The sequence below is a fragment of the Drosophila albomicans genome, chromosome 3 (genome assembly GCF_009650485.2).
Source record: "Drosophila albomicans strain 15112-1751.03 chromosome 3, ASM965048v2, whole genome shotgun sequence".
Classification (NCBI taxonomy): domain Eukaryota; kingdom Metazoa; phylum Arthropoda; class Insecta; order Diptera; family Drosophilidae; genus Drosophila; species Drosophila albomicans.
The window spans coordinates 30,856,081-30,873,268 of record NC_047629.2 but is presented as its reverse complement, the minus strand read 5'-3'; the positions used below and the strand labels follow the sequence as shown (position 1 = coordinate 30,873,268).

The window sequence follows — 17,188 nt, the reverse complement described above, 5'->3', positions numbered from 1 at the left end:
TGTTGACAAGATCCTTTTCACTTCATGTTGGAGGACTTCATTAATTTGGCATTTCACATTTCAAAAGGATGGATTGTTGAGGTAACAATTACCATGAAATCACGATAGCATCTTTTCACTATTTATTAATCATAAGTTTCATATGGTTTTTTATTGTCGGAAGAGATTCATTATTTATATCCTGCAACATTCTACAACTTGCCGCAATTCAAAATGTGACATATGTATGAATCAAAGACAAACTCTGACATGGAATTTTCATTTGTTTATTTTTAAAAACTCAAATACTCACACTTAAAACACATGCATTGTTTGAGTATTTATAGTATGTATACAAATTATTATTTCTGTTCTTTTGTTTTTTTTGGCTAAAATCAACGCAAACTCGCAAAGTATTGAATATTTTATTTAAATACTTATTGCACCCGTTTGCTAATTTGCAGTTTGCAATTTACAGTGCTCTGCTACATATAAAGTTACACATAATTATAAACATATAGCATATCTCCCAAATACCTGCATACATCAATTCGGAAATTAAGTATGTCAGCTTAGGCTTAAGATTTCTATACACATCGACGGCATATTCATTCAAATTGGCACTACGCGTTTAGTAATTAATCGATTTTGCATAAGTTCATATAGTAAATAGCGTTTGTTATTCCATCAGTTTAATATTTAAAGAAACTATATAGTAAATCGAAATTAAAATTAGGAAATTGCATTTCATGTCCCGGTAATTATATTTTTCTTTTGGCGTGATCACTTAATAATTAACCAACATTTTTTGTTTAGGAATAAATAAATATAAAGCATTTTGTACTTTGTAATAAGTGAAATGAACATTAAATGAATTCGGACTAAAAGCTATGCATAGTTTAAAAGAGTTTTTAAAATATGTTTACTACGTCTACACGAGCTGAAGAGTTGCGATCAACAACTCGTGATCAATAAAGACTCGTGCAAATGCAGATTGAGATGGCAAATAAAGTTACAGTTACAACGGATGGCATTAAATTGGCAATGGGATTCGCACCCGGGCGTCTCCCATTTAACATCTGGACATTATCTTGTAAGTTTGTTTTTGGCTAAGCTTGCGAGTATTTGTATGTATGTATATTGTATAAATGGTTATTCTGTCTGTAATCTACAAGAGCATGTAGGAATGATCACGTTCCAGGCGCGACTTGGCACGCATCTGTATGTTTCCAATCGGATCTGATGGCGGTGGAATGCCGTTGATCTCATGCGTTGGCTCCTTGTAGAAGTATTCCGTCCGTCCGCATTTGTAGCCATAGAAGACAGAGTCATGAGATCTAAAAAGTAAAGTATACAATTATAGTGATGAGTTCCTTAAACATTATTTAAAACTCACCTAAGTATGAGGTCGGTGAGTTGACCACTTGGCTGCTGCAGATCGCGATGCATACTCTCCAGAGTGGTCATCTCGAGCGGATTCCACGGTCCATTGCGCTGCAGGGCATCCCACTTGGCGTCGATACACATGAAGCTATAGTTGCTGCCATCCCGTTTGTCGCCCTCCACATTTACATTGAGCGTTTGGTTCAGCAGCGATTCCATGTGCGGAAATTTCGCAACGCAAATGTCAAACTGTTACAGAAAATAAATACGTTAATTATAGATTAGTATGTCAGCTTAGATAGTGCTTTATCGCCTTCTGTTTTAAACAATGATTTTCTATATTCCATATTGTAGTTCTATATTAGAAATAGCTGAGAAATTACGTGTACAACTCACCATCTTTTGCACAATTGTCTGCTGGCGACAGGAGCCCTCCTCCATCAGCAGCAGCAGCGTCATATTCTGCTGCCCACATATGTATAACTCTGTGCGCTGCAGTCCATCCGACTGTGTAGTTAATTGAGCTTGCGGTGCATTGGAAAAAGCAGACAGCGCATCGACTGCATCTTCGCACTTGAGTGAGTTGCGGCGTGGAAATACTTTGCTGCTATTCAACGGTGTCTGAATCTCAATGGGCGTCGCCTCATTTAATGCCAGCACCGATAGCTTTGCCATAAGCGGTGTCAACGGTACACCAGCGCCTCCAACACGACGTTGGCTGAGCGGTGCATCCACATTGCTGGACTCGCCGGCGGGTTTAAGTGGCAGACACATGGCGCGCTTATCCATCGGCGTTTTGGCGGCAACATTTAGATTACGATCTGCCGCTTCTGCCGAAGCTTCGGCCTGTTGTCGCATGTGCTCGTCCAGCTTCTGTATTTCCAAGTTAAACTCTTGAAACTCGGCCACCAACGCAGCCAACTCCGCATCCTGCGATGCCTGCTCGCTGGCAGCACCCCAAAGTTTACGATACTGTTCCAAGAACTGCTGGAATAAGCTGCCCGATATCTGCTGACCATTGGTATTGAAAACGGGATAGGTGGGATCGCCGATGGTCCGAGAACTGCTGCGCTCATCATTCTCTATGTAATCTGGAGATACTTCGCTGCTTATGTCTGCGGTGACACCGTTGCCATTGCGATTCACATCCGTTGTGGTCTTGAAGCTGTGCGTAAAGTGTCCCAACTTTTTGGATATAGCGCGCAAGGCATCTTGCAGATCTGCGGAGGATTTGCGTCGCGTCAGCTGCTTGTGCGGATTACCAATAAAATTCTGAAAAAACTTTTCCACATCCATCTTGAGGGAGTTGCGACGCGACGACGATGCCGTTGCTGTTGACGATTTACCATTGGAATTGTGCGCATCTGCCACTTGCTCCTCATCCGGATTGGCACAGATGGACATGACAGTCGCCACCGGCAGCACCTTATTCTCGGTCATCGGAGTATTGCAGACACTTGTGCGTCCAATGAACTCCGGATACGAATCGGTCTCATCGAAATTGATCGAAGCAATGCCCGACTCGGGCAGATCTTTGCTGTGCAGACTCTTCAGGCGCAGCGGCAAATGTGTTGGCCGCATCGATTTGGGTCTTGCCGTAGGCAATTCCATGGCTGACGTTGTATCTGATGCGTGCTCTTCCTCGGGAATGTGTGTGAAGATCAATGACTTGTCGCGCTTAAGCTTACGCTTTGCATATTGAAAAGGCAACGATCCTTGGCCCAACTGCGATGTTGTCGTCTGCAGATTCTGTGCACGTTGCGCCTCAGCTGCTAGTTTAGCGTATTGCTGCTGCTCCACATAGACCACAAGCATTTGGACACCATGTGGTATGTGGAACTGTTGCATGTTGAGCTGCTCGGCTGTGGTGCGCACATGGCGTGGATCTGTCAACACCAGTTGCTTGGTCACAACATCGCCCAGCTGTGAGGCAACCACTCTATAAAAATTGAAGAAGGAATTAGTAACTGAATTGGATTTAAACCTAGACCACTTACTTGTTGTGGTAGAGAATGGCGCCGCCTAGAATCCCCTTGGTTTGCTGACAGCTCTGCAGCGTCTGTATAGCCTCCAGATAAATGTGACTTGCGGTCTAAGAGATTAGGCATGATTACTAGATATACATAAGGGATTCTGACGATTCTAAGTACTCACCTTCGGCATGCGCAGCTTGGGCACATTCTGGAATGTGTTGCCATTGCGTTGCAGCATCGGCAGATATGTCTCGAATATGTGATATAGTTTCTCGCTGAGATTCCGGCTCGGTTGCTGGGCGGGCTGAGCATACTGTTCGTGCAGCGATTGCAGATCGCGATGGAAGAACTTCAAAAGAGAGCTCAGTAGATTCGCGCGATGCTCCAGCAGCTGGTCCGCAATATTGCGATCTGTGCCTACAGCCTGAGGAGTAAACAGAGAGATCATATTACTAAATTACTCTAGCGTAAATGGGACTTATTCTTAGACACTGGACTTATAACATGCAACATAGAAAAACTACAATCTAGTATTGACAGCAATAGACCCTATCCTTTTCATCGATCTTCTTTAAATCTTGAATTCAATTTCGAAACATACTTTGCATGCCTTGACTTGTTATTTCACTTTTTAATATTTTACGTTCCTGGTCTGATCATAATAAAAGGCAGAATTCCAAATAAATATCTTAACAAATGCAAATTGTAATAAATATTAAAACTGCATAGTGGAGCTACGTAAACTAATATGGCTCTATAATAAAGCTCTCAGATTCGCATTAGAAAATAGTTGTTGGTTTGTGTATTGAAATTAAACTGTCTATCTTTAAAGCTGTAATTACAACTGGTTTTTGAAACAGGTTGATAATTACACTAGTATAGACCCTAAATTGGATGACCTTAACTTTTATTGTCTTTGAATTCGAAGGGGCTCAAGAATAAACGTACGACTTTTTAAATAAAATTGCTAATCTTCGATATAATAGCAATTACCCAAATTGACAACACATCGTTTTCATACTCACCAAGGTGAATCGACCAAACTCCTTGAGCACAAACTTGCCATTCTGCAGTGAGAGAATACGCGGTTTGAAGAAGCAATCCTTAAGGAAATACGATGTGCCCATCAGCTGACCACATAGTGCCACCTTTTGTGTGTCCGAGACCCAGCTGGGATGAAAGTAGAGAACCGCAGCAATTGGATCATCTGCCTCATCCTTCAGACACTCGGTGTCGTAGACAAACACAATCATCGTCTCTCTGCAATCAAAAAGAAGAGAAGCAAAACATCAATGCATGTCACGTACAGTTTGAGAGCAACTGCTAGTGGCACCTGTCAAGCATGCGACGTCGCAGCTGCCGTTGCGTTTGTTGTTGTAGCTGGTGCTGCTGTTGCTGCCATCGTTTATGGTTGGGCTTGCGCCACTCTTTAAACATTCCGTCAGTTTAAAAGATTAAGTAAATAAGAGAGTAAAAGAGTAGGAGCGAGAGCGAGAGAGAATGTTGGCTAATTCACGTCAAATGCTGCATCGTGGCACAGCGTAGCGGCTTATCACATCCCTCAGCAGCGTTGATAATAAGTCAGTCAACACAACAATGGCACAGAAACTCAACTGAATTGCCAGCTGTCTGGTCTGGCTGATAAATATGATATGATGCCGAACAGTGTATCACATTGTTTGAAATTTCGCTCACGCTTCTCAGCTTGAACTGGGCAAGTGGGCTGGTGGGGCGGTGGCAGTGGGCTAAGGTGAGACGAGGTGAAATCGCCGTTTATTACGCCGTTCATTTATTATTGCTATTCCGCTGCGCTTCAACTAACTAACAACAGCGGTTTACAATTTGAATGCCACTTAACAGCAAAAGCGCCGGCGGTAATCGATATCAACAGAGAGGTCAGTTTGCATAACGTAGTGATATCGATTAGAATGTTATCAATCTAACGTAAAAGAAACAGCACTAATTGATATCGATAACAAGGTCAATGTCGATTGGTGACAACAGTAGCTGCGGGAGTGACAGGGAAAGCATCTGTTAAGATCAAATTTCAATAGTCTCGATTGCACAAATTTCAATGCATACGCCCGTTCGCTGCTGCTGAAGCAGTCTGCTTAACTAAAAACTAAAGCATACTTCTAGGCGGGCGCAATATTAATAAAACAAACAATGCGTATGAATTTAATTTATTCATTCAAGCTAAAAAGTTGTTACGGTAATTCCAACCTATTGTTCCAATAAACACATTTATTAATTTAATATCAAATCACATTATGAAATTTCAACCAGCTGCTGACATTAAAGCTTTGGCACTTAGCAAGATTTGATATGGTGCATGCGGGGCTGGTGTTGGTTTCTTAGATCCTTCGTATATATACTTGGCCACATATCCATTACGGCCCGCCTCGTAGACAACCACAAGAGTGCCTCCATCTTCTTTGAATGCCTGATTCACTATTCCTTTTACCTCCAATTCGCCGGGTGCAATCTCTTTCACCGTCTCCTCCCGCCAATTGGTATTATCCGGCTGTCGAATGCTGTGTAAGCGAATCAATTCGATTAGCTCAAGCTATTAAAATGTCTTCCCTAGAAGAAGCATACCTCAAGGTATATCCATCATTATTCGGCACCAGTTGAAATCCATTATCGTTATTTATGCGCGGAACGAAAGTTGCGGGCGCCACAAACACAAAATTGGCAACAAGAATAACAATCGACTGATGATGAACCGTAGTACGGCAACAAATTATTACACACAATAGACAGACAGTAAAGAAATGCTGCTAACTCACCGATCGAAACATTTTGGGCATTTGCATTTGCGCACAACCCAAACGCAACTGAATTTCTCGCGTCCAGGTTCTCATATTTAAGAGACCACGAACGATCATAGAAAACCAGTTTGCAAATCGATGACTACCGTGAGTTAACAAAAAGTCATAGAAATCAAATTAATACACACTAATGACAGCTACGAGTACTCCCACCTCATCGTAGCATAACATTGTCTGGTCAAAAGTGTGGAGAGTTCAAGCCGATCTCAAAAGGAATTCGCTAAAATAACTAAATACTAATTACTTATAATTACTTCTGACACATACTTGAATTGCATTGAGACTTCATCCGGATTTATTAAGTAATTAATTTATTTACCAATACATACTAACTAACTCCAACAAAATTTCCAAGCTCTTACTCAAAATGAAGGCTTAATTGAAATTAAAAATTTGAAAAGTACTATGTAAATATTATTCTTATTTCAAAACAAAAAGATCAATAGCTTTTCAGAATTACCCATTTGCAACAATTGCCAAATAAACAAAATCGTTTGAATCAACAAGCGGTTAACCCCACAAGTTAAAGATCACAGTAACATAAAATTTTGAAGAAAAATGTCAATTATATTTGACTATGAGAAATCAATATCTATACTATTAGTTTTCACATCTAAACTGCTGCTACCTTAATGTTTGCTGTTAAACAATGGATTATATTGGGTATAATAATTTCTACCCTTATCCCTTCATAATGACCTTTGACTTGCAGTTTTCCGCGTTCGATGGCTTCCACATCCTCTGTACGCCAACCGTAATCATAATTTATACTAAGCAATAGCTTAATATTGAATTTTCACACCAATTTCACAATCACATCCTTTCGGATGTATTGATATGGAACCCATTGTTATTTGCCGAGTGAACTACAGTGACGCGTGGTGAAAGAATTCGAGATGTTGCAATTTCCATGCAGCACAAAAAGCGTCTAGCGAAACATTGTTTATATTCATAATAATAAAATGAAACTCTCACTAAAGCAAACATTTTAACGCTTGATTTCGTCAACAATCAAGATGCAACTAACACTAGAAATGACTGCCCTTTACTATATATAATACTTTAATAGAACTTTAGTACAGACATTCTAGCCTAAAGTGATTTTATACATATTGCGAACATTTAGGGTTGAGAATTTTGTATATAAATGTATATTGTGATGTCCACTAATTTGAGTATATTTGGTTTGCACTTCCAACTAAAATACTGACGTTCATATTGATGAGTAAAACCCTATTGCAAAAAGCGATGAGAACCTGCTGAAGTCGCTACATGGGATAATAAATACTGGTTTTTCTATCGCATCGAGTGATGGATCTATTTGAAAGCATTTCAATCAGTAACCAGTAATAAGAAAATATTTCATTAATTGACAGCGTAAAAAGCTGTGCATAACAAAACCTTTATGCATCGAGTAACTTATTATTTTCAAAACACAAAAATCATGTTGAACCTTCACCAAATTTAAAACGGGATGAATTCAAAATGAATCTAATATGCATTTTTTATTTTTTTGAATATTTGTATTTATTTATTTGTATTATTTGCTAAACTACTAATTTAAAATGATTTTATGGTGCTACTGAGTGGGTTTCACACTTGTGTTATTATGCATACATTATTATTATTACTTTGCAAAGTTTAACCAGCGCAGGCTTTAAGACACGCACCTGCCAACCTAAAATCAGATGGTTCGGTTGTAGTTTCATTCGTGGAAGTTGAAGGCGTTGGACCTTCAAAAAAAGTTCGAGTCGCAACGGGTTTATCTTCTGACGATGCGTTGACGCCAAGTTCAACAATGTGATCCATACTATATGATTCACAAATAATAATCTATTACATTTTTTCCATTTCATAAAATGAAACAGCTTACTCTTGACTATTTGATGATTCCGTCTTCATATCATCAAATAGAGAACGAGCCTCTGTGAAAACCAAATCGATGAGTCCAGTGAGCGAAGGATCATCGTCACCTTGTGGCACAATCTCATAGTTAGCGACCCTTTGCAAATCATAATTGACAATCTCATTAAATATCCACAATTGCATTAAAGCAGATCTTACGTTTGGTTCTCCGATGATTCGATTTTCATATCAGCAGATAGAGAACGACACATTCCACACACCAAATTGATAATCAAAAGAAGAAATATCTAAAGAAAACTTTTTAACAATATACTAAGAGAGATATTATAATGAAACTCACTGCGTTCCACCTTATCATCGTGCGATGCCGTAGAAATCTCAGAAATAACTAAACGTCAGCATTCTCGCAACAGCTATTCGATATAAAATGTGACTAACTTAATTATATAGTGAAGTGCATTGCGACTGTTGCGAACATGTTCAACCTGTTAGCCCAATTTCGAATGCGGCGGTGGATTTAGAATAGGGAAATACTGGGGGGTTCTCTTTGAAATACTGGTTAAATTCTACAACACTTGAAAGATTTATTTCTCTCAGTTTCTAATAACAGAATAATTAAAAATGAAATGGGCGGAATTTATACATGCTTATTATTTTATATCCGTTACCCATAGGATAGAAGGGTATTATAACTTTGTGCCTCCATGAAATGAATGTAACAGACAGATGGACGCATTTTCGACCCTATAAAGTATGTATATTTTTGATCAGCATCAACAGCCGAGACGATTTAGCCATGTCCGTCTGTCTGTCTGTCCGTATGAAACACTGGATCTCTGAGACTATAAGAGAAAGGGATATAATTTTCAACAGCAGTTGTTGTTTGCACGTAAAACAAGTTTATTTCAAACTTTTGCCACTCCCACTTCCGCCCCCGATAAACACCTGTTAAATGCCATTAAATTGATAGCCAAATATAGAACCAACAATGAATTATTATTGATTGGCTAATAAAGACACCAAATAAACTTTTTACACCAAATCTTGACAGCATGTGATGGCTACGAGATCTCAGAAACAACTGAATTATGGCATTCAATTGACTTTAATATAAATGAAACATTTTAATATTTGAAAATTTTAATTTAATAAAGTGCATTGCGATAACAGGTTGAACCTGTTATCCAAAGATATATATTAACATTTTGAGGCGAAATCTTATGACGAATTCCTAGTGAAAACGTAATACTGACTAATGATTACTTGAGATATTGTTTTTCGCTAAATTAAAATGAGAAAATGTATTCTTAGATGCAGTTAGTAAAGCTGTAAAGCCACCTACGGTATATCAATAAATATGTACAACATAATGCTTTTTCGATATGAGCCCTACTATTTATAGAAAAATAAGTAAAGTTTAATTTTAAAGTTTTATTATATCATTTAAAGTCGGGTAATAGTCAATTTAATTTAACCAGCACAAGCTTTAAGACAGTTATCCGACAGTGGAACTTTGCTAGTCGGCGGCAGATACGAAGGTACAGGAGAAGTTTTGATGTACGTAGGTTTTGTGACTGGCTGATCAGCCTGATCGTAGTCATATTCATAATCATCGTCATATTCGATCTCATCACTATGCAATGTACAATATATAAAATATTCATAAAGGCAAGAAAACCGCGATTCAATTAAATAATTCGTTCAAATATCTTACGGTCGTTCAGTCGTTGAATGCGGTTTAGGTTTAGGCAAACGCCTTCCATGCACTGCAAATGTCAAGCTGAGAACCAAAAGCAGAACGAACTAGAGAGATTTTAGTAACAAACTAATTTTAAAAAAATATTAACGCAACTCACAACACAAAATCTTCTCATGATGCGATGCCTTGGAGATCTGAGAAACGACTAAACTTTCAACACTCGAAGGCCTTTAATATAAACCCAGTTCTAATTAATACCGTCAAAATACTAATAGATAATATATATAGAAAAAATTCGAATTTTTTGCACTTTATTGCAAATAAAATGTTGAGGTTGTTAACACAAAAACCGGTGGATTTTATTTGATATAGTTTCTATAAATACATGGTTGGAAATCTTATTTACTTGAAGAATAAGTACAGATTATGATTTCACAATTTATTAATTTATTATCAATTTAATTTAATTTTTGCACAAGTAAACGGGTTCAAAGTTCGACTTCAAAGTAAAACATAATTAGAACATTCTGTAATTCATTTAAATAAATAAAAAAAAAGATTCGATGTCAATTCAGTTCCACTTTGTGAAAAAAATGTATTCAATTTTATTTTTATAAATTTTTATTTTAATATTGCAATTATCACGATACATTATTGATTAGATTTAGTGGGCGTGCCACATATTTCACAATTTCTTTTTTAAAAATAAAAATTTAATTGCTTGAAAGTAAAAATATAAAGAAAGCGTTTTATAAGGTGTCAAAATTTTTATTTATTGTTAAACACGTTTAAAATTTGCACATTTGGCTCTATGTATAAACTTGTATAATATGTTTAATGTCAACATTCCTCTGAAATAAAATACTTTTTATGTCAAAAAACGCTCCAATCATCAAAACAATTTTTATTTACATTTTATGACTTTATCTTCTAAAAATATTAAATGATCGTTAATACATCACAAAATCACCAATTGCTAACAAACTAAATATCTGAAATGAAACTGTTTTTAGCATTGATAAGTTGGATCCTAATGTTCTATTTCGCATGCTGAATTAAAGCTTTATTGCGATCAGATAATGAACAAGGACATTATTCAATATAGAATAGATAGAAGTAAATATCTCGTTCTCGTCGCTTTCTTGTCTATATTTCTGGTTCAGCCATAAAAAGACTTAAGACAGGATGATTGCAATAGATTAATTCGCTGAAAAGTGTGAACTGAAGTTTTGTTCAATGAAATAGACATTTTAAAAAATATGGTCGTATTTTACAGTCACAAAAAAAAAACATAAACTAAAACAATTTTAAAAATAAGTGAAGGTTATTCTTAAAGCTTTGGATTAGCACTATTTTTAGAGCTAAGATTGATTTTAGGAACTTGTTCTGTTTTACGATAAAGTATAGAAATTCGTTCATTTTTTGGTTTTGCGTACGAATTTGTTAATTTTTGCAATTATTATAACAGAAAACAAAACAGAACAAATAATCCAAAACCATTCTTTGGTTTAATTAAAGTACTAATCTAGAGCTATAAAAATAACCATTTCTTATTTTTAAGATTGTTTCAAAATATGTTTTTTTTTTTTTGTCACTGTAAAGCTGGTCGCACGCGACATCCCTCAGAGAATTACCCATATATTACATATTGTCACAAAAATAATTTTATTGAAATAGAAGTTGCGCCTACAAAAAATCAAAATGGTTTAATATAGCGACTGTCTACGTAAGTTACTTATATATATATATATATATATATATATATATATATATATATAGGATTTACAATGGGTGTCAGAAATTCGATAGTCAATTTTACTTAACCAGCGCAAGCTTTAAGACATCCATGTGGTAATGGAAATGGCAATGGAATTTTAATCCGCTGATTAACCGACGACTCTTGCGGCTCTGCGAATCTGCGTGATGGGAAGTATTATTCAGTCAAGCAATCTCGTTGCGTATCAATTAGAAAACACCTTCAAAGATCTTACCTCGTTGAATAGGAATTCAATGAAATCTCACGCTTTACAGGCGCAGCAAATGCCAAGCTGAGAAGCAAAAGCAGAACGAACTGCAGAGATTTTAGCAACAAAATAATGTAAAAAAAAATACCAACGCAACTCACTACATAAAATATTTTCATGATGATCCTTCGAGATCTGAGAAACGACTAACTTTCAGCACTTGAATGCTTTTAATATAACGCCCCTGTCAGATTTATCATAATTTCTATTCAAAAAACAAAAATTCAATTTAGTAGAAAGTAAAGCGCACAAAAACATGAAGAACGCGTTTTATAAGGTGTTATCAAACTGTTGGTTTTATTGTTAAACTCGTTTAAAATATGCACATTTTGTACTTGTATAATATGTTCAAATTATTTTTAACATTCCTCTGAAATTATATACTTATTGATGGGAACAAAACGTTCCAAATCATTATTTTTATTCAAATTTTGACACTCTGTTTAATGTCTTCTATGTACATATACATCATAAATTCACCAGTTGCCAACGAACTAAATAAAGCATAAATTCGGCAAAAGTTATGACAATGAAATCGTTGATAATTTTGTTTTCTTATACTGAATGAAAGCTTTACTATGTCAGATAATGATCATAGAAATTACACAAAGCACAATTTGTGATGTAATAGAAAGATGAGAGAAATGAATCGTCATTTTCTTCTTTATAATTCTGGGATAGCCAGAATATAAATTAAGACACGATGCTTGCAGTGAAATTATTGTCTGAAAAGTTGATGCTGGAGAAGTCAACAGAGCTTGTAACTTTGCATATCTCACGGCATAATGTGATAAACAATTTAAAATACATAAAATTCGAACTAAAACTTTTCACGTTAGCTGATGTCTCACTGATCAGCAATTAGATTTCATTGAAGGGCGGCAAATGTTATTTTGATATCCAAGAGTCGAAGCACCTAAAGAAATACTCGAAACTGTCTAAAAAGATGTCAAATAATCTAACCGCACCAAATCTTTCAGCATGTGACGGCTTCGAGATCTCAGAAATAACTAATTTTAGGCACTCGATTGACTTTGATATAAATAAAACACACTGATAATATCTGAACAGTTTAATTTAATAAACTGCATTGTGATAACACGTTAAACCTGTCATTTAGAACTTGCTAAATTAATATTTGCCGGCGGAATTTTATAAAGAATATCCGGTGATAACGTAATCTTCGCTTTAACTACTTGAGGTATTGCTTTAAAAAAGAAAATTAATTATTATACCCAGTTGTAAAATCACATTGGCGATTTACAAAACAATGCGAATTCCAAATGATGATGACATCTCAGTGATATAAGTTTAAATTTAAAGTTTTATTAAATTATATACAAATGGGAGACAGAAATTCCATTATAAATTTCATTTAACCAACACAAGCTTTAAGACATCCTTTCGACAGTGGAAAAAAAGTAGACCTGGGCAATGGACAGTATATTATTTATAACGGCAAACTCATTGCGAATCAATTAAATAATTACTTCACATGTCTTACCCTTTACTCGAAGAAGAACGCGATCTGGGTCTAGGCCCACGCTTTCCAGGCGCTGCAAATGCCAAGCTGAGAAGCAAAAGCAGGACGAACTAAAGAGATTTTATCAACAGACTATATGAAGAAAATGTCAGCACAACTCACTACATAAAATCTTCTCATGGTGCGAAGTGGTGGAGATCTGAGAAACGACTAAACTTTCAGTAATCGAATGCCTTCAATATAAACTCAGTACAATATAATAAATTTGATGCATTGAAAAGAACAATTTGAATTTGTTAACTAATTATCTCAAAGTACTGGTAAATTTTACTTGATATAGTTTCTATAAATATTTGTTTGGAAATCTTATTTACTTTAAGAATAAGTTAAATTTATTGTATTACAATTTATGTATTTATTATCCATTTAATATAATTTTTGCAAAGTTCGATTTCAAAGTAGAAGATAATTAGAACTTTACTTAATTAATTTAAATAAATAAGGACAGATTAGTCGTCAATTCATTTCCGCTTTGTAAAGAAATTTATTGCAAAACTTCCAGTCTTTTTTTTAATTAATTTCATAGAAAGTTAAATGCACAAAAGCATGAAGAACGCGTTTAAAAAGGTGTTATAAAAATAATGGTTTTATTATAAAACTCGTTCAAGTCTATTATGTGCACATTTTGCTCAATATATAAACTTGCATATTAATTTTGAATCTAAGTTCAACATTCCTCTGAAAGAATAAACAAATTTTATTCAAATTTTGTCAATCGGTTTAATATTATTGACATTTCACATATTGAATGATCTTTACTAAAATTATAAAATCACCAATTGCCAACAAAGTAAATAAAGCATAAATTCGCAAAATATATGGCAATGAAACCGTTCCTATCAGTAATAAGTTGGATCTTAATGTCTTTAACCGCAACACTCTTTAAAATGGTTTTTAATTTTGACCATGTTAAACAAATTATTATGCACAATTATATGATGAAAGTTTTTAATCAGATTTTTAATTCAAACATTCTACATCAAAAGTGATACATTTTACGAGTTTGCCTTACAATTCCATCGAATATTGCACGCCTATTGATTATGAACTTAGTATTCAGTGGTTAACCAGCACATGATTTCAATGCACATCCCGAAAGATTTTTATCATCTTTCATTACAGCTGGTAATGCTTTACCTGTTCCCCCTTTTCCTACTGGTGATGGAATGTCCAGGATGAGACTGAAGTCAATAGCTTTGTTATACCAGCCTCTGAGATGCAGTCTTCCTTCAAACTCCTCCACTTTCCACACATTATAAATGTCATTGTGTTTGATACTGATTAATAAATGTCACTTATTAACGAAAATTAAACTAGTTACTATCAATCTAAATCTTACTTAACATTGAATCCAAATCCGTCTTCATTAAAATTTACTTCAAAATCGTTAAAGTTAATCCAACTTTCATTTATTTGCGGTATTGGCGATGCAATCGCCAAATTGACAAATAGAATCAGAAACGTCTAGGAAAAAAATTACTTAAATCAATTCCAAACTTAAAAAGAATATTAACGAAACTCACAGCTATGAAGAGTGTCATCGTATGTTGAGATCTCAAATGCAACTAACTCATCATATTTCTTTATATAGACGATATTTCAACCAGTTGGATTGGTTAAATATTATAAGAACAACAATGATAGAGAAGAGCATCATTATCCATCGTTTAAGAATAATTTCGACAAACAGCAACTGGTATTAAATCGCATCAGTGAACGAGTTTTTGCACTTTTAAGGTAATAAAAGACTTCAATCGATTTTCTATATATTTATTTCCACATATTTACTTGTTAATTTAATTATGACTCGAGCTACGCTTGCATAAAAATAAAGTAAGAGCAGAATTTTAATGATGAAAATATATTCTTCTCATGATTTAATAACGTTAAAGTTGACTGCATTTTTAATAAAGACTCGCTATAAAGAATTTAGAGTTCTTATTCTTAAAAAAAATATACTTTTTTTTTACATATTATAAAAACAGCTTATTATTTTAGTATTTTGGCAAATAAGAGAACCCCTCAAGAAAAATTTAGAAACTGATCTTCACAAAATATATTTTTACCATATATTAAGCATTTTCTGTAAATTTGAAGATAATATTTTGTTTTTAATAATATCCCATATTTGCACTATACACAAAACTCAGAATTCGTTACTATAGTGAATTACAATATATATTCAAATCAAAATTTGTAATAATTAAAAATAATATTACCAAGGTTTTAAAAACCAAATATTGAAGGCATTTTCAGAGCCAAAACTATTAAATTGTTTAAAAGAAATCAGAAATTTACAATTTAAGGTATCAAGCTTGAGTTTTTTTTTTTTTTTAATTTTATTTTACAGATTTTATTATTTTGTTATTATTTGAAACTTAGCCAGTCAATGACTTGAAAACGGTTTGTGTAAGAGAAATATCATTATCAACAACTTTTGGTTTCATACTAATTTTGCTAGCTCCATTACATGTATCGAATTTTGAAACGTCCAGAAAGAGATTGTATTTAAATTTCTGATTATACAAACCTTTGAGAAGCAAAATAGCCGTATCTAGCTCAGTTCGATCTTTCTTCCAAACACCATAAATGTCATTATTATGAATACTGTGTTTGATAAACGATATGTAAGTTTATTATTAATGCACATCTACCGGAAATCTTACGCTATGTTGAAATCGTATCCCTCGCATTGAACTACGAAATCTTTGGAGTCAAACCGTCTTTGGTCTAGTGTTGGTACATGCACTGTAGCCACATATATTAATTCTAATTTTTTATGCATATATACTCATAAAACGTTGATCAAACTCACAACTTTGAATAGAGCCATTTTGGGAACTAGAGCCTTTGAAATATCGGAATCGAATGAAGCGTTTCTTCTAGGATCGGCTACTATATACATACCTATTATAGAAATGACCAACAAACCGGAGCATTGTCAATCTAAGCATCATGTTCAAGAATAATTTTGGCAAGTTTGGAACTCGCCTATTGCTTAAATCACAATATTAGCGAGCGAGTTTGCAATGTCAATCTAATTAAACAAATATAAAGACTACTATCGATTGGGTCCAACTGAAATGTACCCGTTCCTCATGGATTAAATTCAAATAATTACTATTCAGCTTGACCCGTAACATGGCCGGAGTTTTATTTTCATATGAATTCTTTTACCGTGTTTCAAAGTATATAATTTATCACATTTATACAAACATGTATATTTAAGGATTTAGTGTATAATAATAATAATACAATTATAGCAGACAATAATTAGAGAATTCTATTAGCTACACCTCTTTACCGTATGAGTACCGGGTATACAAAATGTTTAAGCATATGCTCAAACATTTACGTGATAACACAATTATAATAAAAGGTTGCTGTTCTTATAACCTGATTTGTGCAAAATCGCGTCAAAACACTGAATATTTCTATAATATAACAAATTTTAATTAAAACGGTTGCAGCGATTCAATGCAATTATTATTTTGTTATTGCTTATAATGCTTATCGGCACTTTGTTGTGAGGCTTCTTTTTAATCAGTGTTGTTGTCTGCGTGCGCAGTGGCTGCAGCCCAAAACAAACACAAGAAAATACCCTCACATACACCCACAACCACGCACTGGCACACACATTCAACACTGCATACACATACCCACGCACAGAAAATCACCGCAGTTCTTCATTAAGTTTCTAAACATGTATGAATGCACTTACTTTGTAGCCATTTTAGTTGCGATGTAAATGTGTTTGTCAGGAGATATATTGCACTTTATTGATTCAATTATTTCATTTTAATAAAAATAACTTTACACTTTCCATTTTCGGTATTTCTTGACCCCCCCGCAATAGCGTGACCAGAACTAAATTTTCAAAACATACCTTG

The 17,188-nt window shown here is 34.8% G+C and overlaps 3 protein-coding genes and 1 long non-coding RNA gene across 5 annotated transcripts; all 4 read right to left on the bottom strand.

Annotated features, from left to right (window-relative positions):
- Nucleotides 1-249: 249 nt before the first annotated feature.
- LOC117567457 (uncharacterized) lies at nt 250-17,159 on the bottom strand. 2 transcript variants are annotated; one of them, XM_034247472.2, is made up of 7 exons: nt 17,020-17,159; nt 4,361-4,595; nt 3,517-3,759; nt 3,360-3,454; nt 1,759-3,301; nt 1,376-1,611; nt 250-1,316 (listed from the first exon to the last, which is right to left on the bottom strand). In XM_034247472.2, the coding sequence occupies exons 1-7, from the start codon at nt 17,028-17,030 to the stop codon at nt 1,148-1,150; spliced, it is 2,532 nt and encodes an 843-aa protein (XP_034103363.1). In that variant the 5' UTR covers nt 17,031-17,159; the 3' UTR covers nt 250-1,147. The 2 variants fall into 2 exon arrangements, with proteins under 2 accessions (XP_034103363.1, XP_034103362.1); XM_034247471.2 differs by lacking the exon at nt 17,020-17,159 and adding an exon at nt 4,669-4,954.
- On the bottom strand, nt 5,536-6,181 carry LOC117567459 (uncharacterized). Its single transcript, XM_034247474.2, has 3 exons — nt 6,125-6,181; nt 5,934-6,049; nt 5,536-5,869 (listed from the first exon to the last, which is right to left on the bottom strand). The coding sequence occupies exons 1-3, from the start codon at nt 6,149-6,151 to the stop codon at nt 5,614-5,616; spliced, it is 399 nt and encodes a 132-aa protein (XP_034103365.1). The 5' UTR covers nt 6,152-6,181; the 3' UTR covers nt 5,536-5,613.
- LOC117567460 (uncharacterized) lies at nt 7,705-8,496 on the bottom strand. Its single transcript, XM_034247475.2, has 4 exons — nt 8,373-8,496; nt 8,231-8,319; nt 8,040-8,168; nt 7,705-7,976 (listed from the first exon to the last, which is right to left on the bottom strand). Exons 1-4 carry the CDS (start codon nt 8,388-8,390, stop codon nt 7,808-7,810), a joined length of 405 nt encoding a protein of 134 aa, XP_034103366.1. The 5' UTR covers nt 8,391-8,496; the 3' UTR covers nt 7,705-7,807.
- On the bottom strand, nt 12,886-13,553 carry LOC127565454 (uncharacterized). The gene is made up of 3 exons (XR_007954757.1): nt 13,401-13,553; nt 13,260-13,348; nt 12,886-13,182 (listed from the first exon to the last, which is right to left on the bottom strand). It is a non-coding gene; the product is annotated as an uncharacterized LOC127565454 (long non-coding RNA).
- Nucleotides 17,160-17,188: the final 29 nt, after the last annotated feature.

Bases quoted from the DNA above. Each gene is read 5' to 3' on its own strand.
- LOC117567457 (XM_034247471.2), bottom strand. From the start codon at position 4,772: ATGTTTAAAGAGTGGCGCAAGCCCAACCATAAACGATGGCAGCAACAG. The intron at 4,596-4,668 runs GTGCCACTAGCA...TTTTGATTGCAG, and splicing joins CGACGTCGCATGCTTGACAG to AGAGACGATGATTGTGTTTG. The intron at 1,612-1,758 runs GTGAGTTGTACA...TTTCTGTAACAG, and splicing joins AGACAATTGTGCAAAAGATG to TTTGACATTTGCGTTGCGAA.
- LOC117567459 (XM_034247474.2), bottom strand. From the start codon at position 6,151: ATGCAAATGCCCAAAATGTTTCGATCG. The intron at 6,050-6,124 runs GTGAGTTAGCAG...GTTCATCATCAG, and splicing joins TGCCCAAAATGTTTCGATCG to TCGATTGTTATTCTTGTTGC. The intron at 5,870-5,933 runs GTATGCTTCTTC...TCGCTTACACAG, and splicing joins AATGATGGATATACCTTGAG to CATTCGACAGCCGGATAATA.
- LOC117567460 (XM_034247475.2), bottom strand. The intron at 8,169-8,230 runs GTAAGATCTGCT...TGATTTGCAAAG, and splicing joins GAATCATCGGAGAACCAAAC to GGTCGCTAACTATGAGATTG. The intron at 7,977-8,039 runs GTAAGCTGTTTC...TGAATCATATAG, and splicing joins GAATCATCAAATAGTCAAGA to TATGGATCACATTGTTGAAC.